This window comes from Stegodyphus dumicola, chromosome 7 (genome assembly GCF_044657685.1).
Source record: "Stegodyphus dumicola isolate Sdum_Otavi_A_Nest chromosome 7, ASM4465768v1".
NCBI lineage: Eukaryota > Metazoa > Arthropoda > Arachnida > Araneae > Eresidae > Stegodyphus > Stegodyphus dumicola.
The window spans coordinates 139,569,053-139,592,552 of NC_140774.1; the positions used below are offsets into that span (position 1 = coordinate 139,569,053).

Below are 23,500 nucleotides of genomic sequence, written 5' to 3' on the forward strand. Positions count from 1 at the left end.
AACTCGTTGCTTTCATAGTGGTGAGTTTTTTAGTTAACGTTGAAAGATAATAAGTACAAAAGATATTAATTGTGCAGCCGTCAGGTTGGTCTGTAAATGTACTAGTGTGCAAAAATTAAGGACGAGACGGTTTTTTTCAATATAACTTTGTACAAAAGCTTTCCAAATCAACACATTTAATACCGTAAGATCTCCAATACGTAAGGACATGAGTAATGTAAGCAACACTTACTAAAAGAGAAATCAGAGGGATAAAAAGAAGCTTTATTGAAAAAGTAGCATGGAGCGCAATGCGACTGAAGGCCGAAAGCCCATGCTGAGAATGAGGGTGTCAATGAGTTGTTGAGGCATTGCTGCCCATTCGTCTTGCAGCGCCAATCGAAGCTCTGGAATCGTTACTGGTGGTAAGGTACGAGCTTCCAAGCGTCTGCCTAGAAAATCCCATACATGCTCGATGGGATTGAGATCCTGAGATCGTGCCGGCCAATCCATACGTTCAATATCCTCACTCTCTAAGAGCTGTTCGGCAGCTACTGTGCGATAACATGGTGCACTGTCGTCCATGGAAAAGAACTGCGGACCCATAGCGCCTCTAAAAAGACGCACATATGGAAGAAGAATCTCGTTACAATAACGGGTCCCGTTGACTGAACCTGCGTCGAAGATGTGAAGGTCTGTACGACTACCAAGCATGATGCCTCCCCAAACGAGAACACCGCCACCTCCATACCTGTACGTTTCAATGATGTTCGAGGGATGATTGCGGCTTCCCCGCTCTCTCCAGATGAGTATGCGATGAGAATCGCTACTCAGACTGAATCTGCTCTCATCTGTAAAGAGTACTCGTCCCCATTCATTGCCTCTCCAATACCGGTGTTCCCGGCACCACAGAGAACGCCTTCTCCGATGGGCAGGCGTTAGAGGTACACACCGTACAGGGCGTCGTGCAAACAGACCACCACCGTGCAGTCGTCTGGCCACGGTAAAACGCGATATCGGTCGTTCAGTCGCCTGTGTCGTGTGTCTAGCGATTTCTCCCGCTGTCTGCCGCCTGTTTCTTCTGGCCTGTAAGGCAATATACCGATCATCTGCGGGTGTGGTTCCTCGTGGACGACCACTACTAAACCCCCGGATAGCTGTTCCTGTAGTTTGAAATTGTCTCCAAAGTCGTGAAACGATGCTGTGAGAAATTCCGACCTCTGCAGCCACACTTGTCACACTGCGGCCTTCCTCCAACTTCCCAATGATTCGACCTCGGGTAAAAGCATCCAGATGTCGTCTAACAGATTGATTATTCGCCATTTCTCGCTGAGGCAGCAACTGTACGGCGTGCAATCGCTTTGCCAGAAATACTGATCTTACACCGACAACATGCTTTATACTACTCAGACACTCCCCCATTACGTCTACCTGCATATCTGCGCATGTGCTACCGTACATCACTTTACTTAATCTCCTGATTGGTCTTTCTGTCTGCTCTGCCTCTTCGTTCAGCTGATATGCTAATTTTTCGACTTCATCCTTAATTTTTGCACACCAGTGTAGGTTAATTTTTAATTTGTATTTATTCTACTTTGGAAGTTAAGACGAGGTGATGACTAATTTTTCTGCAATTTCTACTCATTTCTAGTAAATGGCATATACAGTATAGAACCGCATAACGCTTCCATGCTTAAATTAGAAGATAACTTTATATGTAAATGATACCTGGTATTGCAAACAGACATAGTAAAATTTAGTGTTTTTCTTTATTCTATCTAGTAGGTAAACGTCCAAAGAAATTGATACCAGTCATAAACCCTGGAACGGAGGAAATGCTTGAAAAAGATCTGCTAACAGTGGAGATGTAACTTGTACTACAAGACGAACCTCATATATTCTACGTATGACGTTTACTCAATACAGAATTTACGTTCCGTCGTCCTTCAAAAATTTAAAATTTGTTTCTTAATTCTATCAGTGTCAGTCAGTTTTGAATGTAGTATCTTATAGAGAATGTCTGTAATTGACTGCTTTGCATAGTTGATGCCTCCACACAGAGTCGTAGCTAGGGACAACTGAAGATTTCGCGCCCCCTACTGCTTGCCAAGGATGGAAAATATTTAATTCTAAAATGTCGTAGCATCAGTTTGGCGCCCCTTGGATTCTGCGCCCGGGGACAGATGCCCCCTCTTGCTCCCCTCTAGCTACGCCCCTGCCTCCACAATGGATAATGAGTATTTTTCTCTCATTTTACGTTTTGAGACGTGTAGTCTTACTCACATCAGTTTAGTTTACTCTAATTCTGTATCGAACTCAAATTCTTTCGCTATAGTTTGACCTCTAACAAGACGTTTTCTTTCTTTTTCAAAATGCTTTGATTGAATAAACTGTTGGAAGAAATTAGTGTCAGTTTTGCGTAATGAAACTCGACAGCGTCAAAAATAAACGAGCGCCAAGCGATATATTGGCGAAGGAGAATTCTACCTACGTTTTTATATTCAGAAGTCTTTAACATTTTATACTTACATTGTATTTATGCTTCATTCTTTTCAGCACTTCTTTTATGGAATAACTCCTGATAATATTGCCTAATATGCAAGGCTAAAGCTATTTAAAACTTATAAATGAATCTCTTGTAAATTCTATAAGTTCTTTTGTTTTTCATCACTTTGATTTAAATGTTTGTAAAAACTGTTAAATTTGATTTATATTCTATTTGTGTTCTATCTCAATTAAGCAAACTCTCTAACTTGTTAAATGAAGATTTTATAGTTATTCTAACTTATGATTCTTTAATATACCTATGTTAAATAGAGGATAGTGTATTCAAACGCTTTAACTGTGTAAAACGCACGACATGTCATGAGCTTTACCCAATAAATTTCTGCTTCTGAGAATTATAAAACCGTCAAAGTTCTCACATAACTCGAATGTTTGTCGAATGTTTACTAAATTCTTCTGTATTGATAATTAATTCTAAATAATAACAAAGAAATCTATGCGTAGAAAAAACATTTAAAACGGCTAGTCCTACTCGAACAACCATATTTTAATAAAAATAAAAATAAGCGGTCTTTATTTATTATTACTAAGCGCATATTTTTCTTTTAACTGTTGATGCGTTTGAAAACTGCAAATCATATAAAATTCCATTTTATCCGGAAACTAATGCTTATTTGAAACGTTTAAAGATGTAATTTAGTTCGACATTCTACAATGCATTTCTCGCTCAAAATATATTTTTCGCAAACTTTCGGTAATTTTGTCCATTCCATCAGTTATTAAATATGTACGAGTATTTTAAATTACGAATTCCAGAATGTTTAATAGACATATAAGACCGTTAAATGCTTCATTTATCATCAGCAAACTTTTAAACTCATGCGTTTAGTTTACGAACAGATTACTTCGGTATCATCGTATAATTCCGTAACTTTAACCGAGCAAGGAAAATAGATACCTTCATCAAGGAATTCCACAAGTACAACTAACAGCCGTCATTCATATGCAAATCCGATCAGACGCGAATACGTGATCTCTCCTAATTCAATATTAGCTCTTGCCTCTAGAATATGAAGCTTAACTTTCGAAAAGCATATGGGGAAACCACATCCATCTCGCCTACAGGTAGCAATTGTATTGAGTTTCTCGTTTGATTAAATTTCAGTAGCTGATGTGACATTTCAGGTTTCGTTATATACTTATACCTTACCGATTTGTATGCAGATTGCATTTGTGGGTGTCGTTAAATTAAATTTATAGATTTTCAACCCATGAGATTTAGAGTTTAAGGAGTTATGTCGGGAATGTTAATGTACTCGCTGTGAATCATAAAAATATGACAAAAATAAGGCATAAAAATTCAGAAAATTTCTTGCTAGGCAAATTTTATCGAGAAATTTGATATATGACGTTAGAAATAATTTCTAATATTTATATTATTATTACTGATACTGTTATTTAAATGAATCAATTTATCATAGATCAAAGGTAGAGGGTAGTGCCTATTTCGATCAAAATCGTTTGGCACTTTATTGGCAACAGGACGAGTTTATCCAGCTTTGACGCAATTTGGATGATAACTCCGGTGTAGAGTTCCAAGATCTACCTCTTTTTCCTTTACCCAATCTCTCGAGGGAACTTTTCGCTCGACGGTATTTTAAGTGCCTCTACATCACATTGTGCATTTATAAACACCCGCTTTTTTCATCGAGGTCAGAAACTGTGCCCAGCGATACGGTAGCTATACCCTCATATTAGTTTCCAGTAATTTCGAGATGCAGAAGTATTAGGAATATCTCGAAGGCAGATTGAAAACTATTTAAGGCCGAAGCATCTGCTCGAAGTTGCTTAGTTTTTGTTGTCGGAGTTGTGATTTCCGCATGAACTGAGATATTCAAATTAGCTTTCACTTAAATTTCAGAAATTTGAAATGTTTCTGTTGATAAAATAAATTTTATTAATTTATCAGCGGACTTGCGTGCATTCAAACTATCAAGAACGCGTACGCACGCAACAATATATATATATATCATTTAAACTTAAAGCAACGTCAAATCTCATGTTTAAATATAACAATATAGTGCCAAAACAATTAGTAAAAAGCAAAGCAAAAAGTGGCGTATGCAAAAAAAAAAAAAAAAAAAAAAAAAAAAAAAAAAAAAAAAAAAAAAAACAATTGAAATTAAATAATCCTGTGGTAAATTTAAAGTAAAAACAAAATCAAAACAAAATCGAGAACTGTTTCAAATAACACCAAATAAGTCAAAGCTAACAAAGTCAAATTTAATCAAATAATAACAGACACTTGAAAAATTCAAAAAAAGTGTACCAACAAGATTAAAAATTTTTTCCTGAAAATTATATTTTACTTTTTCCGGGACATCAAAGGGTTGGTGTCTTGAGAAATCCAGAACAAAATAAGCCTGCTCCAGAGATAGTCAGATTACAATTCAGAAATTTCATCAATATTTAGTAAAATATTTAGCAAAAAACAAAGCAAATTGCCCATTCATAGCTCAACTATGGAAAGTCGGGGAAAAAAATTGATTTAAATTTAAAGTACAATAAATTTTAAATTGAAAGTAAAGTTAAAAAAGGAAAAAAAAAGCATAGTTCGAATAATAATTCTTTTATTTATAATTTAATTTGCATATTTGTAGTAACATGATTTGGTGAGAGTTGCAACGGATTGGCGTTGGAGGGGACTGCATCATAACTTGAAGACTTTGCTGCGCAGTTAGCACATACACATAACAGTGTGTTCTTTGGCAAAATTCAGACAAAATGTCATTTTTCGATAATGCACATTATCACTGTGGTTGCGATATGTACCTACCAATTTTTTACAGCTTACATCTTACAAAATTTATGAGTTTAGAGAAGTAAACTTTGAGTGGGGGAACACAGGGGAAAGCAGCAGAAGAGACGTGCGAAGAGAAGAAGACGGAGGAGAGGCAGTTGTGACGCAAGTCCATTTCAAATCACATGACAGTTTATCGTCTAGATTTCATCGGTAAGTCCGCATCAAAACTGCAGGGAGACAAATTTATTGCTGTTACTTTTAGAATGAAACGGTGTAGAGTCATTAGGCTATTTTGAAGCAGGAGAGATGAAAAATAAGCAATGCTTTCGCCGGGACTGGAATCACAGACATCTCGAATGCGCGTCAAGCGTGCTGACAACTGTACTACGAAGGCATGCTAAGAGAGAAGGAGAAATACCTTATATATTACCCCTTTTAAATGGTGACTGGGGATTAGGTGAGCCAATCGCCAAATCCCGGTGGTGAAGAATCATCTTTCCCCATTTTTAGTTCGGGCGCCACTGTAGAGTCTATTAGGCTATTTCGAAACAAGAGACGTGAAAAATGAGCAATGCCCTCGCCGGGACTCGAACCACGGACCTCTCGAATACGCGTTGAGCGTGCTGAACACTACACTAGGAAGGCATGCTAAGAAGGCGGTAGAAATAATTTATAACGGAAGTTAAAGGGCTATTATTCGTTTATTTTTTGAAAGCTAAATTTTTATATTTTACATGTTAGATATTTTATATAATTTTGGTTATTTTTAGACAAATGAATTTTCTAGTATATTAATTAAAAATAGATTTAAATTGTACTTACCATGCCCAAGAGAAACAAGCAAACTAAAATTAAAATTTTAAAATTCTAGATTAATGCTTTGGAGCTGATAAAAAAAAATATATCTTGTTTGTAGTATGAAACCTGAGATCAAAATTTCGAAATGAATTTAATAATGAAAAATATTTTTTAGAACATGAAATGCATGTCATAAAAATTGCCACCGAAAATTTTCTCTGAGAGTGACAATACTTCTTATTTGCAGATATTATGGTGCGTGGGTTAGTAACTATGCATTTTAAGCCTGCTCCAGAGATAGTCAGATTACAATTCAGACCAGTCAGTTAAGTAGCTTCTATGTATTAGTGTTAGGAAGCGTGGATTGGCAGCACTTCCTATTCTGAAACAAAGCAGTTTTTCACTTTGAATCGAAATCAGTAAAACTTGAATCTGTGTACAAAAAAAAAAAAAAAAAAAAAAAAAAAAAAATGAATGAAATTAAATATTCGGTTAGGCCTTTTTCCAAAGAAGTTGTATTTTGAAAGTTATGAATTATCAATCTATAACTATTCAGATGCTGTGCACGTATGATGTAAATAAATGATCACAATAAAAATGTTCAAGATTCAAAGATGACGAAAGAAAGCATTGCTGGAAATGTCAGAAGAAGCAGAAGCTATTATTAAATGCGATTTACTGTTTTATATGAAGCGAAAGTTCTGAAATATAGAAAAGATTTTAGAATTATAAGTGGAATGTTTTGATTTATTAACTACTACTTGCAAGATTTTAAGTATCTATAAAATGTTCCGTCTCTCTGAGGAGGTATATAGTATAGGTATTAAATGATGAACTAAAATTAACCCTTTATTACACTGAGAGCAAATACAGTCATTTGGAAATATATCAACAGAAAGAGTGATAGTTTTTCAGTAATTAAAAAAATCTGAAAGGATTAATATGTTAATGTCGCACTAGAGGGTTTGTTAAAATTGTCTTGGACTTTCGTTGAGCTCGTAATTTGTCTATTTGATCTTGCATTTTTCTCTTGCTGATATAACTGTTTTTCGTTTTCTTAATTTTACTATTAAACATTGTTTTGTGTTTACGCCACATCAAATTCAACAGTAAAATCGCAATTTTTTTTTAAAAAACAGCAATTAGTAAGATTTCTTTATTAGATACTTTAGAATTTAAATTAGAATTCCGCGTATATTTTTCAACCCAGATGGGCTATTTTTCTTGAACCACGCGTTTGTGTCGAATCGCTTTTGTTATCCATATAATATTTCAAATAACTAGCCACTGGCGCTTGCAGCCATTTAAAATAATTCCTATAAAAAAGAGACAATCTATAATGCTTTTAATAAATCTAGCCATCGCAATTCCACATGTCTAACTGGTAATTAATGAGAGAGATAAAGAAATGCGTTTATTATTCATTTATATCATGTGCGAAAAACTGACGTTTTTAAATTACAAAATGCGGCACAGTACTTGATATTACGTCAATACTTTGAACAAGACCTCGGTGGTTCTGTAGACTGTAACGCATATGTAAAGCGTAGATCAAAGTCAAAAGCAGTTTTATTGTCACTTATCATTGCCATCATCTGCTTCAAACAACATTTCGTCACAAGTAACTTCAGTATTCTTTAATCAGGCTACTGGTGAATGATGACGGGGGCTGGGACGCCTGATGAACAGGTGTATGCTTTTTTCTGATGTCAAGTTTTGGAAACGGCGTTTGAAGTGACCAACGTTTTAATTATTAGTTGTATATTTTCTGTCCAAGACATGAAAAAAAAGTTCTTTATATTATTAGTTTAAAGAATTTTTTTTTGTTACGTGTTTCTGTGTCCATTTTAAGCGGTTGCCATAAATCCCTATGTTTTTAAGTAATGTATTTTTGATCGTTAATGATGAAAAACAATAATTTCCATGGAATTAACAATTTTAAAAACTTTTTAAGCGTAATTCCAAAATTGTTTCGTAAAATTATTTTAACAAAGATGTTATTAAAATTTAGCAGTTGTATAGGTAATTCCAAACTCCAGTAAAAATGGTTAAAAATGATTTCTATCTATAAGTACAAAATGCAAATGAGGAATGAAAAATTTTTACTGAAACGTTTCGAAATAAAAAACTTATAAATGAACTACAATGCTATATTTTTAATTCTTTCTTTATCTAATCTCGAATACAAGCTGTAAAGTATTTTCCCTAAACGATGTGAGATAAATATTGTCTTTAAAATTTAATCAAGAAGAGATGCCACAACCGTTAATGAAGCCCAATTACAGATACTTCAGGAGTGTAAAGCAATGTATTTTCTGTTTCTAATTAGCGATGGAAAACACTTGTTATCAGATCTGAAATAGGAAAGTTGCCAAATACCAAAGTACAGAGTATATGAATTTTTATCAAACGCAGAGAGGAGAGTTTCAATTATCACGGCATTAGCAGGAAAATTAATACAGCGTCCAACATAAATTTTAGAAATAACTTTTCTTTCTTTTTTTTTCAGATAACTAATGGGAAAATATTAGTTCACTGAACTATTGCAGACGGTTATGGATTGTTATTTGCAACATAAAAATTTTAGCTTCTTCGCATACCGTAAATTAATGATTAAAAAAGGTAACAACTTATATATATTTGTGAGACGTAATAACTGGTATTTGAGTGAAGATTCTAAAAGAGGAAAAAATTGTATAAATTAAATTCGATTAATTTTTATGTCTCGTATGTTACAGGCCATTGGCATTTGAATGTTACAAATAAAAAAGATATGGTATTCCATTATAAAGTAGTTTGCAAAAAAAGTGAAGTAAGGCATTCTAATTATAAAGAATTCTGTAATTCATTACCCTTCAGTAAGTATGACTAAATATAAATTACCTATTATCAGTTTCAGATAGAAGTCAGAATAATAGACATACTACCTTGAATAAGCTTTAACGGTTCTAAACTGAATTAAGGTTGCATCACGAAAGCACGAGCATGCACGATATCACGAGCATAAAGTGATACAACAGCATGTAAATTAAGACTTCTATATATCTAAAAGTTAGTACCAAGAAATATTTTTATCAAACTGGAAGGAAAGCACATTTAGGTGCAGCTCCTGAAAAATATGATCGAGGTTTATTTGGTGTGATTAAGGCCAAGAAACAACAATCAAAACAGCTAGCGCATCTAGGTCTGTAGCAGACATACCAAAGAAAATCAGCCCATTTCATGAGAAGTATTCGCATACCGTAAATTCAGCAGAATAAGATTGAATAACTACCAAAAAAAAAAAAAAACGCTACACTGAACAAGAGGGCCGAGGATTTAGATTCAAGGGAAGGAGTAACGGCCCACAGCCTAGTGGAAAAGAAAATGCAGCGTCATCATTGTTAAAGAGATCGGACTGCAAGCTTTTATATTTAAGAATGAGTTTCTTATTAGCTTTTACTATTCCTTCTCTTTTCTTCTGTTAAAACTTTAATTTATATAAACTCAGTTAAAGGGATAGCTTTTGGGAGAGAGTGCTGACCGTTTGAATGCTATTTTCTTCCAATTTCAAATTTATTTGATCTTAGATTTAGCTTAGTATGCGTGATTTGACAGCCTGAGCTAAAATTTGGAGGTCATTTTTGACTCGTCAATTTCTTATTGTATATAATTAACTGTTTTTTTATTCCATTATCTACAGGAGACTTACACAGGTTGAGTAAATTGTTAGCCGAAGAGCTAACTTAAATACTCTTTTTAAATCTTTCTCTATGCTTTGCGTTACTTCACCGAAAGAATAAGAAGAGCGACTGTTTTCGTGGAGCCAGAGTTGGCAGTTAAAATAGATAGACTTTGTACAAGGTACGTGTGCGTTTCATCTTCTATCACATGATTGCAAAAATATGCCTTTATTAGCTTTAAAATCTTTCAGCAGATTAGAGCATATGACCGTAAACTTCTGCCTCACGTCGTCGAGGTACCAATTCTGCAACCACTTAATGAGAATCTTTCACCATGTTTCGTATTGTATTGTAAGTACACTTCACTTGGGTACAGAATTCACGAATTCTCTACACGAAGAATTTCTGTTATATGTTGAAAATTAGTATTTCTATTTGCAACTACTGAGTTCTTGCTCTGCATGTGGTTTCTTCCATGCCGGCTTTCTCTTACTTAAATGTCTCTATCCATTTGAGCTTACTACTATTATCCGGTATTTTTTCTATAAACATCATGTAGCTTTTTGTTTAGGTCAGAAGCTACCCAATCGGTGTAGCGGTTAGTGACATTGATTGCTCTACGGATGGGACCGCGGTGGAATCTCCGGGATGGCATAGATGTTTGTAAGCTTGAAATGAATATAATAGTTGGCAGGACAATGAAATTATTACATCCAAAATAAATTCATTTTAAATTACTTTATCGATATTTTCAATGTTATATAATTATACGAAATAATTTTGAAAATTATATCAATTGAAAATATATCCCTGAGGTGTTAGCATAATATTCTACAAAGTTATACCGTTTATATTGGCTATAACCTGTTCAGATGAGAACATATTATAGATGTTTTTGCAAACATCTCCAAATTTCAACTGTCAATAAAAGACAATAAAAGCATCTTAATGAGCTTTTGCTGAGTTTTATTTGATCAGATATTACTAGACACATAACATGCTTCTAAAGAAAGCTTCAGCTAGCAACTTTAAAGGTTACGTTTTCGTCTGCGAGCAGTGAAAAAATATTGTGATCCATACTATTAATACTTTCGCAATCTACACGTGAGTGTTATATCAGTTGAAATGCCGCAAATATATCCGAAATAGTGCATGACGAGTTAAAAATTATGTTGGTATAGCAGTGGAAATTTTTATTTACTTGTGGAAAAATACAATATCTTCTAGCCTCGTCGCTCATCTGCTGCTTCTGCCACTTCTCTAAAAGTTTTGCATTCGTCCTAAATAACAGCAAACTAATACTAATCTCTCTTTTCAGAAGATATTTTAAGTGGCATCTTGTAATGTATATGTATATTTAATTAAAAGGTTATGATTATTATGCCTCTGAAAACTACAGTTTGAGAAATAATTAAAGGCTATCTTACTTATACACCTCTTTAGATTGTTCCCATCGGAGTCGTGTAAGTGAGTCTAAATTAATCTTCCGCACTTCGAAGAATACAGCTTCAAAGATTATATATATTCTTTATCGTTTTGCCCTAAGACAACGCAAATTGTTTTTTCGACACCATTTTCGTAATTAAATGTTTTTATTCTTCGTCTAATAATTATATGCTATTTATTGTAGATGCATTCTAATTAATAGCATTTTCTCTTATAAGTTGGCAGAAATTTTATTTTCTTGCAAATTTCCATGTGCGTCCATATATGTCATTACCCATATACTTTTACTGCTGTTGAACGCATGTAGCATGTAAAAAGAAAATGGAGCTTTCATTCAAATAAAGTAACAAAACAAAGAATTCTAAGAGACACGGTGTTGCAAGATAACAAATCTCAAATTCTTTTCTGTGATAGAAACAAAAAATTAAGATTTTCCACATGAAAAATAATGAATACGGTGTTTAAATAGATAGTGATCAAAGTGTTACTAGTTCCGATTTATAATAGTCTTCATTTCATTTGAAATAAACCGAAGTCTTTAATTTTTTATGTAACTGAGAAAGTTATAATAGTGATTATTAGAAGGTTAAACTAAAATCGTAAGTTCTACAATGAGTTCCCATTAAAGGAAGGAAGGCCATGATGTTTGATATCTTCTTATTTGAATACCTCAGATCAATGGTTCCGAACTGGAGACCCATGGGCCGCAAGAGCCCTTCCAAGAAATTTTACGAGGCCCACAAAGACATTTGAGTTATGTATTTGTTGCAAATATGTTATTGTAAATATTTTAAGATTTTAGTTATTTGAAGTCAGAGTTTACGTTATAATCCATTAAAATGTACAAGAACAAAGCGCCAAAAAATCTATAAATGGAACTAATTAATTTATAATGTGATGTAAGTCTTATTCCAAAATTTGGAGACACAGATTTCATTAAATTTTATTCATAGTGTTCAGAAAATAAATAAATGCTAGTAAATGTTTGCAGTACAAGTAGTCGCTTTGTTTTGAAACACATTTATATGTGAACAGCGTTTATTCACATTTGAAAATTAATAAAAAAATAGATTCCTTGATAAGCATCTAGAGTCTTTGATGAAGATAATTTATAGTAATTTCTATCCAAGGCTACAAAATATATCAGAATCAGAAGGCCAACTAACGTTAAGCGATAGTAAGAAATAAAGACGTTTACAATGATTTAAATGCATACATAAGACTTATTAAGCATTCTTATTTATGCTTCGAAGAACATTTTAATGAATAAAAGAAATATATTAGGTTGCTAATATTCATTCTCCAGGTTTTTTCCCACTTGGTAAATTTTCTCTGATTTTCATAATTTGCTTATTTTTAGCTTAAATTAAAGTAAGTTATTTAGTGAATAATTAACTATGTTCTGTCAATGTAGTTGCATTACAAAGTATAACCAACAAATTTCATACTTTAAATTTCAGATAAAAAAATAGGAATTTTTTTCCTCTTCGGGATATTATTATTATTATTGTTTATGTATATTTTAAAAACATTTAATAAGCGAAATTTAAAACTTATTTGAAATATTTTTTTTTCCTTAAAAAATTTTCATTTTATTTTCGGCTTGCATGAAGTATAGATTTGAGACCATTGCCTTAGATTTTGATGCAGAAGTATATAGGTAAATAATTCAATGTACTTATACACCTTTTTTATAGTTTTGTATGTGTAAATAATTTTTATTATGCATACTTCCTTTACGTTTGCAGAACTTCTGCTCCGAGATATATCTGGTATGTGACATATGTCAAAGAGTCAATCAAATAATGAATAACGAACGCTTTGCTGTTAGTAAAACTGCAATTAATTGCCACAATGTCATTGATATAGTTGGGCGTTCTCCTAAATGCGCTATCGTCTAACATTTTTTGCATCTGAGGTACTCTTACCACGTCAGTAACGGATGCATTCTTTGATTTACTGTAATCAAACCCAAGCAACTAAAACATCCCTCATGCCTTCCAAACTTTTTACGGCACCTTTTTCTAAATCAGATAACTATTCATAGCGCTCTCTAACATTTCTGAAGAAAAATTGCAGTGTCAAAGTAGAAAACAAGTTTAGATTGCCCGATTGCTGCACGATGCACACACGATGTTCTTCGTGCTCATCAAATGAATCCTATATCATTACTACTAATGAAACTTTAATTATTTGCTTAACTATTCAAACGACATTTGCTTGTTGAGTTTTGCAGTTGTAGTTCAGTTTTTATGGGTTCATATTCATGTTTCTGGTATATACACGCATTTTTTAACACGTTATTTTTATGAATTCTGAATGCTGAATAATACTCTCCATAACAAATAAAATTAAAAAAACGGAAACCTCTTAAACTGAGCAATTTATTTATCAGTTATGGAAAATTTATGAATTTTTAAAAATTAAAAAGAAAAAGTCGAAGTATTCAAGGCTTTTTTAGATGTAAAGTGATATTCAAGTAAATTCAAATATAAAGAAAATGAGTTACAAAATCCTCAGAAATAAAACATAAGGTAAATAAATAAAATTTGTTTACGAGATAATCTTATACTGAACTATACTGAGTCATACCTTTTTTTGCAAAATAACAATCAGAGATCATGTAATATAAATTTTTGTATTTATAATAACGCATTATTGTTGTACATGATAGTATGCTATTATTATATACAATTATAAAGTATTTTATGTTAATTTATCAATTATTATGATTTAAAACGTAACTATAACTTCTCCTTTACGTAGTCTTTACCAGAATGCAAATTAGTTGTTTGTATAAAGCTGAAGGTTTGAAAATTAGAGATTCTGTTAGTCTTGTTTTTCTGTTATTTACTATCTCCAGTACTGCGCAAGTTGTATTTGGCTTGAATGTCTTCGCCCAACGATTTTGAAACCTTAAATATCTGAGGTGACGTTAGCGGACATTCTAGCCGCCTTTAAATATCTGAGCCAGTCTTAATTTGATTATTCTGTGTTGTAGTCTCTGACTAAGTTAATTACATCTGAAATTTACCTTTCTGTTACATTAATTAAAATACCCGCAAGTAGCGGAAGTTCATCTGTCGCAAAAGCTGTGCATTTCGGGTCAATTACGACTTAAATAAAAATCTTATGTTAACATTCCTTAGGTTTAGTGATTTGTTTGAGATTAAGCGATGAATCGCTTTTACTGTACTGTGGTTTGTAGCACATTAACACAAGCTTCTAAGTACAGCAGAACCTTGCACAATAATAGTATGTTAAATAACTTACATAAATACTTTAAAGATAATAAAGACTCAGTACCATATTTCACAGGCACAAAAAATAAAATTTTTATTACAGATAAAAGTATATAATGCTTACAACAAATAAAAGCTAGTTATATATAGGACAGGTTTAAAATAATACTTGAAACACAAATCGTAATCATGATTTTCAGGTGATATCTTGTGCACACATCAAAGTGAAAGTTTTTTAAGAAATGACTTTATTATTTGTCTTTCAGATTCCAAGAAAATACTTGGCATAAATTAATAATAGTAAAATTTCGAGTGATTAATTAAACATTGCATTGCAACATAGAATTTTCAAATGATCACTTGGGATACATATCGACATGCATACTTCTCAACGGAATGGAACCTGGTGCATGCTTAACCGAACACGAAGACAGTACAAGTGTTGTCGTTCGAAATGAGCTGTGGTCAATGTGGTTCTTCAGACGTCTACCCCTTGGATGTGGGCGGCCTGAGCAGCAACAGCAAAATATCAGTTGTTTCAAATCTGCCTGTAAAGAGATAAATTAAATTTAATAAATTCAAGTCTTTAATAAATTCATGATGAATATTTGACTTTAATAAATCTACACTTTGGCATTTAGATTATCCAGGTGTTTTAAACAAAGGAGTATCTGAATCCTCGACGGTGATTCTAGAAAACAAACGAAATTAAAACATCCGAATCTTCTTTGTGATTTTTTAGTTTCTCTCTTTCGAATATTTACATAAGATAGCGCTAAAAAGTTTACATTCCAATTCCTTGTGCTAGATGAGGGATTCCCAACCTTTTCCTTACATCGACCCCCTCTCAAAAGAACAGATTTCTTCATCGACCAATTTACATTCTTCTTTATAATGTAAAGCATACAACATAATTGTAACGCCGACAGACAGTTAGCTTGTAGTGTTCTTGTCTAAATATGAATAATCGCACTGATGATGTAATTGCCATTTCAGATTAATTTCTGTTTACAAGTTTCAATGTCCGGCAATGCTGGAAGAATAGCGCAGATTTTATTGCGATTCTTTAGTTTTTCTTTCTTGGTATTTTTTGATAGTGTTTTCTTGTGTTCCTCAGTTTTACCTTTTTACAGTGTACTTATTGCTTAAAATACTATTTGTTTTAAAACAAACCTTTTGATTTGTATCATATATTAAATAATTTTTTTGGATTTTTCCCTTAAATTTATTTCCTTATATTCTGTGATTTCTTCTATACAATATGATGTAGCTTTATATCAGTAAACAATTATATATCTTGTTTTCAATTTTGTTTCAGTTTTAATAAATAATTTTTAGTCAATAAGATCTTGGTTATGTGGATCAGTTGCCAGTACAGATTCGGCAACCACTCCCTTTGTCATCAACGACGCCCTGGGGTTCTATACCCTCCTAGTTAGGAATCCATGATCTAGATCAGATGGTAAACAATATATCCTGCAAATCTCACTTAAACATGGCAAGAAAAATTGAATTTTTTTAACAGGGCAGATGCATCTTTAATTATCTACAAACAGCTGAACTTATAAGATCTTATTTTCTTAACTATCATGCAATATGTCTAGATCTCAAAGTTCATTGTGGCGAATTCTTGCACAGGCGTCAAGATGAATAAAACAAGAAAAGGGTGTAAAAAGCCCTTTTTATTTATCTCAACTCTATAACAGAAAGGCACTGTCTTACAAAAACACCTACTACTTGCAGAGAGAACTTGAAGATAATCTAACAATAAATTCAAAAGTTAAGAAGTAGTGCTAAACTACACAATTTAATATAACCTAAAAGGCTGATTCAGCAATTTACACTGACGATAGACAAACTAAAAAGCCAGTATAGGTAGCCGCTGCTACGATTAATTTAGTTTGAGGACAAAACAACAAACGTTCGCTACAGTAACGAAATTTTCGTTTCACCAGTTAAAATACTCTAATTCATCTACTTAATTTGCACATTACAAAAAAGATACCAAAATTAAAATAACTGGTTAGTGCACCAAGGGGAACCCTAAAATCTAAATCGCAAATTTTAGTTTTCCCAGTTATCAAGATATATAGCAGGACATGGGACAAGGTCCCTTGGCAAGATTTTACTGGCAAGATACTTCGCAAGATATTGGAGGAGACATATGATTTCCAGATCATTATAAAAGGGAAGGTCTCTTAACAAAACAATATAATATTAAATTCCTGAAGCTAATATAATTTCTTTCAAGGTATCCTTTATTAAACGAAGACGAGTTGTTCTAAAAACGTTTACGAATCTGGTTTCTAAAGTGAGACAGGACATTTTCCAACCTTCTTAAAAAGATGAGCATAATAGCGGCATAATTCTCTGTTGTCTTAAAGTTTCATTATTTTACATGTAAACTTACACATAGTAACTTATTTTTATGAGCATAAAGTCTTAATATCAACTATTATGAGCATATATTTTATGAGCATATAGTCTTAATATTCATAATATCAATAAGTTTTTTTGTATAATGTAGACACTTATAAAACTAAAGTGTCTGATCTAACTCTATGGACTTCATGAACTGTGGCCTTTATGAACTTTTATTTTTAATGCTATTGCATTTTATTGTAATTTTAACTTTTTGTTTTTACTTTTTGCTGTTAACCCTGTTATTCAAATTTATTGGATATGAACCTAATTCATCTGACTTAAATATCTATTGACGACATTCCATCTCATAATTACTCATGCTACATTTATGCTACTCATGCTACATTTTATGAATTAAAAAGGCAAATATATGTAATTATTACTAGTTTTGGAAATGGATTTGATTATTTTGTTAAGCATTACCTGTTTTTCTCTAAACACACCTTCAGGCATTGTTGATTTACGACAATAGGACTTTGGGAAACACACGTAGCAATTTTACTTGATTTAGAAGTGTTATGCGAAGGTTTAATACGAATAACAATGTTCTGCGTTAATAATGTTTAATCACGAGTTCAGAATATTCCTTTTATTTGATGCAAGATATGATTTTTATTCATAATAATAAATTCTTATTGATTGTTGACTATAGTATAAAAACTTTTTATTTTACGATTTCAGATTTTAATGAAATATACAGCTGAGACCCCTAATACACCTTTTTAAGGGAATGAGTTTCGATGCACCTTTGAAAAAATAAATATACGTTTTGTATGTGTTTCTTTCATAAAGTCACTTTTCATTATTTATTTACAAATTTCGATCTTTCTTTTTATTTCCTTTCAACTACTCAAGCATTTCCATGTAAGAGAAAGCTTGTTGAAAACATACTATAATCAGAATATTTTATCAGCCGAATCAAAGAAAGAAACAATAAATAATACTTTATTCCAACACATATTAAATTTTCGAATATATTAACTTTCTTGCACCTTGAATCCAGAAGTTTCATTTAAAATCCTATAATCTTATTAGCTAAATATCTTCTGATGATACCATTTATCAAAGAACAACACTACTGTAGCTCAGATGGGATAGTGGTTAGTGATACTAATTGCCCTACCGAACGGCCGGGGTTTGAATCCCGGAGATACCAAGGATGTTTCTAAATGTGTAGTATCTCTGTGGCATGGGATCATTCACAGTATACATCTAGCTGATATCCTCTCAAAAAGCTTGGTGGTAGGTGAAGACGGGTGGGAGATACTTGGACCCGTCCTCCTGGTGCTTTCCTTAAAAATTGGGCCCAACCTGGGGAAAATCATTTTGTTACTTATACTCAAGTTTCACGTTCAACGTCAGACACAGTCTTCTACTCCTTGCCATGATAACATTCGTCGGCTTAATCTGGTTAGACAAGTAAGATTAGCAGCAGCAACAACAACAACATAACACCTTTTCAATGTAAAATTCCTCACAATTAACACTCTTTTTTTTAAATTACAGATGCAACTTAATTATAAGAATCTGCTGCACATCTTACTGCAATCATATTACTAGAATCGTTAATCGCTGCAACTTTCAAGAATTTTATTTAATTAATGATGATTATTGTTTAATCTTTTCAAAAGAAAAATGCCAAAGACTTTGATTCACACAGATTTAGCAACATCACGCGATATGTTATTGCAAAATATCCATCTTGGATCTGGTTAGAAAAGAATTAAGTTTAAAATAAGTATATTTCACAGCAGAATATTTGAATATTTATTTTGTTATCTAAATAATGATAGGAAATTTATACCAAATTTTAGGTTATTTACCAGAATTTCTTGCTTTCGCAAGACCCGAATTTTTTTTCCGATGAGGCTTTATCGGTATATTCATACAAATCGTGAATCATTCAACATTTTTAACATTTGTAAAGCATTATATCAGTATTTTATATACATTTGTTGAAGTAACTAATTAATCTGAAAGTAATATTTTATACGTTAAGCACTTATATGCAGTATGTTATTAGAAACAGATCCAAACAACGTTGAAATGAAATATGACAAAATATGAAATACCCACACACTCTGTCCTACACACTCTAAGTGAAACCCACACTCTCTTATAATCACTGAGAATAGTAAAACTTTCTCTAGTTTTCAATAAAATATAATCTTATAACGTAATGTTTTAAACTTGAGAAAGAAATCGTTTCCTGTTTGCAGTGTAAAGTAAACAAAAGGAAAAATGTATGCTCTTGTCATTATTTATTAAATCTTAGGAAATAATATTAAGCTAATGTTTTTTATAAATTTTCTTTATATTTCTAAATTAACCCGTGAAAATTCTTTGAAATACTCACTTTTTTTCAGTGAAGGCATACAGATCTGCCTTAACAGGAAAAATCCAAGAGCCTTACCATTCCGAATATTCAACTTGAGACATTATATTACCGAAAAACAAAACTATTTTTCCCTATTTACAATCAGGTAAACATTTACAGATTTACAATCTGGTACGTATTTAGAAATCAATCGTTTTAATTTCGCAGCAAGCTTTGAAATATTTTCACTGATGCAATCATGAATATATTTTCCTGAGTTGAATTTTATGCTTCTATTGCAGACATTTCCACAATTTTCGTAGCCATATATCGTAAACGTCCTCTATATTTTACTATTTTATCACATGTTACTGAGCAAAGTATTGACTACTTTCAGAGAAGTTCCCCTTAGTAATAAAACAGTACGCACTAGAAGAAAAACTGAAAAACGTACCTTCTGTGTAGAACATAGACTAGAAATACGAAGAATGTTTTGGGGGAAATTCCAATTATCGAAAAACTAACTACTGTTTGTAACACCTTATACATATTTTATACATTAAGTGCAGGTCTGATTGGATATTTTCAAGTTCTATTCTTTTCTAAAGAAAGGAAATGACAATCAGTATTTAAGTTACATTATTTACAATCGGTTAATTATATTTTCAAAGCATTACCAGAGACTTTTACACAGACAATAAAGAGGATCCCGAAGACTGGAATTATACGCAATGTATTTGATTTCCAAATATAACATTTTGGGGAGGTAAACACCTATAATTTTCTAATATAGCAAGAAGCATTGTTTTCATAATTTAGCCAGGGATACTTTTAATGAATAGTGATTAGACATATGCGTTCTAGTAAAAGGATTACAGTAGACCGAAATTTTCTTAGTTTGAAGCAAACACATAGGAGTATTTATTAATAAGCGCGTCCTATTAGGTTACGTTAGGTTATTTAAACATGACAAAGTCACGAGGGCTGTTAGCTTAAGACAATGGATGGCTTCGTGGAGAATTTTCCGAGGAAAACTGGCTCGTACTCACGTTACACATGGATAAAAACTATGAAAGCTAACTCTGCAGACAGCCTGTTCGCCTGGAAACGAAGCCGCACCAGGTCTAACTACCAATATTTATTTGTCTTAACCACGCAGTCACTGATGGGGGCTGATGAATGTATCCAAAACTACACGCTGTATATGGAAATAAGCTTGAAGTTAAGTAAAAACTGAAATTGATTGCATTAATGGAATATTTGTTTCATTACGCGTTGCATTAGTTAAAAAATTTCCAAAATATTTTTAAGCCTGCCTTGACATTTTTAACTATCCTCGTAATTTTCAGCATCTTTAAAGAGGTTCAGAAAGCGAATTGTCCTAAATTTTAAAACGAATGTATCCCCGTACTGTTTGGTTTCATGTTACTGATTTGCTCGTGGCTTTTGGCTGCATGGATTTTGATTGATGAAGCAATACCAGTAAAGAAATTCAAGAAAAGGAGCATATCCAGTGCTCATGATGGTTCTAAACATCTTTGAATGCGGCAAGACAAACGGAATGGTAAAGAAGGCGATGAAACTGTGAAATTGCAAGCTATAGCAGAGGACACAGACAGCAATAAATGATTTGAGGTTTACGGAATAGCAGTGGACAACAATAAGAGCGACTGAGGTAGAGGAATAGGGAAGCGGAAATGAATATATCTTATTGGGCATTGTAATGATATTACTATGTATTGTAAATAAGTCTTACTATGGTAGTTAATGCTAGATTATCCATTATCATATTCTTTCATGTTCTTACTGTAATCAAGTCCTTTGGAAATTAAATTATTCGCATAATTTTTCCTATATTTTTAAATAAAAAAAAGGGGAGGAATATGCCATTAAATACCGTAAAGTTTCTACCATTACACTTTTATTATACATTCAAATGGTAGTATTATTAAAATTAGAGAAACGTTAAAAACGTTAGTGTATAGATTTTTCTATTTTTAGAAAAATGCAATATCCAAGTACCTCTCTTCGACACAGAAATGAATGAGACTGAAATAAAAATATAAAAATGGGTTGTATCAACATAAAGAACATTAAATACGAGAGAAAATTTCAAATAATTTTTTGTTAGTGGTTCGGATCTAGGGTGTACAAAAGATAGTCAATATTTATTTCTGAAAGCAGGAATTGCATTTCGATTTGTTTACTTTAAATAAGGATTCCTTTAAAGCGGAAAAGACGCAAACAAATACATTTTAAAGAACAGGAAACAATTGTATTTATTCCATTGCCTTTTCATTGAGCGCATGCCTTTCCCTATAAACGCTCGACATCTTAGCTCTAGGGCGAATTCCAAGCTCTTTTTATAAGTAATTCTTGAAATTTCTACTTTCAGAAAGGTTTATTCTCATTTCTTACATTCTCTTCAAAAACTTAAATTTATTTTAAAACATAAATAAAATTTCTCCGATTTCAATTCTTTTCAATAACGTACAGTTGATTGAAGAAGAGAATGAAATAAAAGTCCTAGGGAAAAATTTCGTACATATCTTTAGAGGAAAAGTGAAATAAAAATGTCTTCTTTGAAACACTTCATTTGATATATATTCATATTTAATGGAAATACCTTAGGCAACTTTGGATTCAGAAAAAACAATGTACCTCACAGACTAATTTTTAAGTATATTTCACTGTCAATTAGTTAGCTAGATCAATTGTTTTCTCCAATTTATTTCAGATGATATAGATAAACGGTCTTTAAGTTTTCTTTTTTCCCAGACATAAAAGGCGTGAATGTTTAAACAAATTAAATTATACATTGACAAGTTCTTTAATTCTCGTCCTCATTAACGCATAAAAATCGGGGACATTATTTTCATCTTGAATTTCGTTATCTGATAATGAAATCTAGGAATTAATTTGTGAAGGTTTTGCTCTAGATCTAAAAATACTAAGATAGATCCAAAAATAAGCTCAAAGCAGCAATAAAATTTTCAAATCACAATGCTAACGTGTATCACAGAATTTTTTATGCTTTCCAGTGTACGGTGTAAGTAAGCGAGGAAATTCACCAGTCTAGGATATACAGCATCAGGAAACAAAAGCAATTAAACACGTGGAAGTATGTGAAAAGGAAAGAAATTTACTGAAGTTGTGAAGTATTTTCTCCGTCCTTGCAGCGTGCTTTGGCGAAATTAGACAGCACATCTAGCTGGCACTCGAGACATCGGGAGTTCTAATCTCAGAGAATGCATCGCTCATTTCTTCACTTTCCTAGCTTGTAAAAATTGTAAGGGCTCTACGAATGAAATCCGAAACAAAAGATAATAAGCGATAATTCGTCACTACCAGGATTGGACGAGTGGGTCTTCAGCTTCCAAGTCGCCCTTTACGTGGGGAAGAAGGTAAAGTATTTTCTGCACCCTTACTTCATGTTTTTGTAGGTGTACTTGGCAAGCACGATCGGCTAGCAGTCGGAAGATACGAACTTGAAATACCGGCTAGGGCTTCTCTTATAGTTACGGCATTCTAACTTCTAAAAACTCTAAAAACTTGTCATAGTCAGAAACTAAGAGCCACCAATTATAACATCACTGTGCTGTGAACAATTGTATTTCGCTTCAGCGGGTTCAAAAGCAGATCTATCAAGTGACTCTGTGATTCTATGTTGGCTAGCAGGTCTCTGCCCGCAATGATATAAAAGGAATGGCGCACAAGCGATCACAAGAGTTGAATTTTGCGACATGTAATACTCTAATGCTCATACTGTTGTATTAAGCACTGTTTGTATTATACTTAACAAACGCTGAAAACCTTTCTGGTTTGTGCGAAACTAATTGTTTTAAAGCTTTTAAGATTAAAATTTGGTTCTTTTATTTATAATTACTGTTTAAGAATCACTAGTTGCCTTTTAATGTATAAAATATATTCATACAGATAAAGGAAGAAAGGGTGTGACCAGGAAAACGCATGAAAAAAAAATCCTTTTGCAAAGAACTTACTCTGAAATTCTCGCTCATAAAGCAATATATGATGGGATTGGCAAAGCTGTTGGCCATTGATATCCAGTGGCAAGAAAAGAAAGCAGCCGTGAAGTTCATGAAGTCCGAATCTGACTGAGGCATAACAAGGGAGCGATCGAAATAGATCAACAAATTGAATATGTGGATTGGGAGCCAACATACGGCAAAGAGTATCACCACTGTTGCCATCATTTTCACCACCTAAAACAAAAGAGTGTTTTGTTAGTTTTACAAGATTAATTTCTCTGGATATTAGTTTTCTCATAATAGTATAATGTACATAGTTTAAGAGTACATAAATT

At 32.7% G+C, this 23,500-nt stretch overlaps 1 protein-coding gene across 2 annotated transcripts in view; it reads right to left on the reverse strand.

The window, feature by feature from the left end:
- Positions 1 to 14,509: 14,509 nt before the first annotated feature.
- Positions 14,510 to 23,500, reverse strand: part of LOC118194950 (RYamide receptor-like) — a 474,599-nt gene continuing 465,608 nt past the window's right edge. For both annotated transcript variants that reach the window (XM_035366167.2, XM_035366166.2), the window contains exons 5-6: positions 23,178 to 23,399; positions 14,510 to 14,983 (exon numbers count right to left, since the gene is read on the reverse strand). In XM_035366167.2, coding sequence (XP_035222058.1) covers positions 14,792 to 14,983; positions 23,178 to 23,399 — 414 coding nt within the window. In that variant the 3' untranslated portion in view covers positions 14,510 to 14,791. The remainder of the gene's footprint in view (positions 14,984 to 23,177; positions 23,400 to 23,500) is intronic.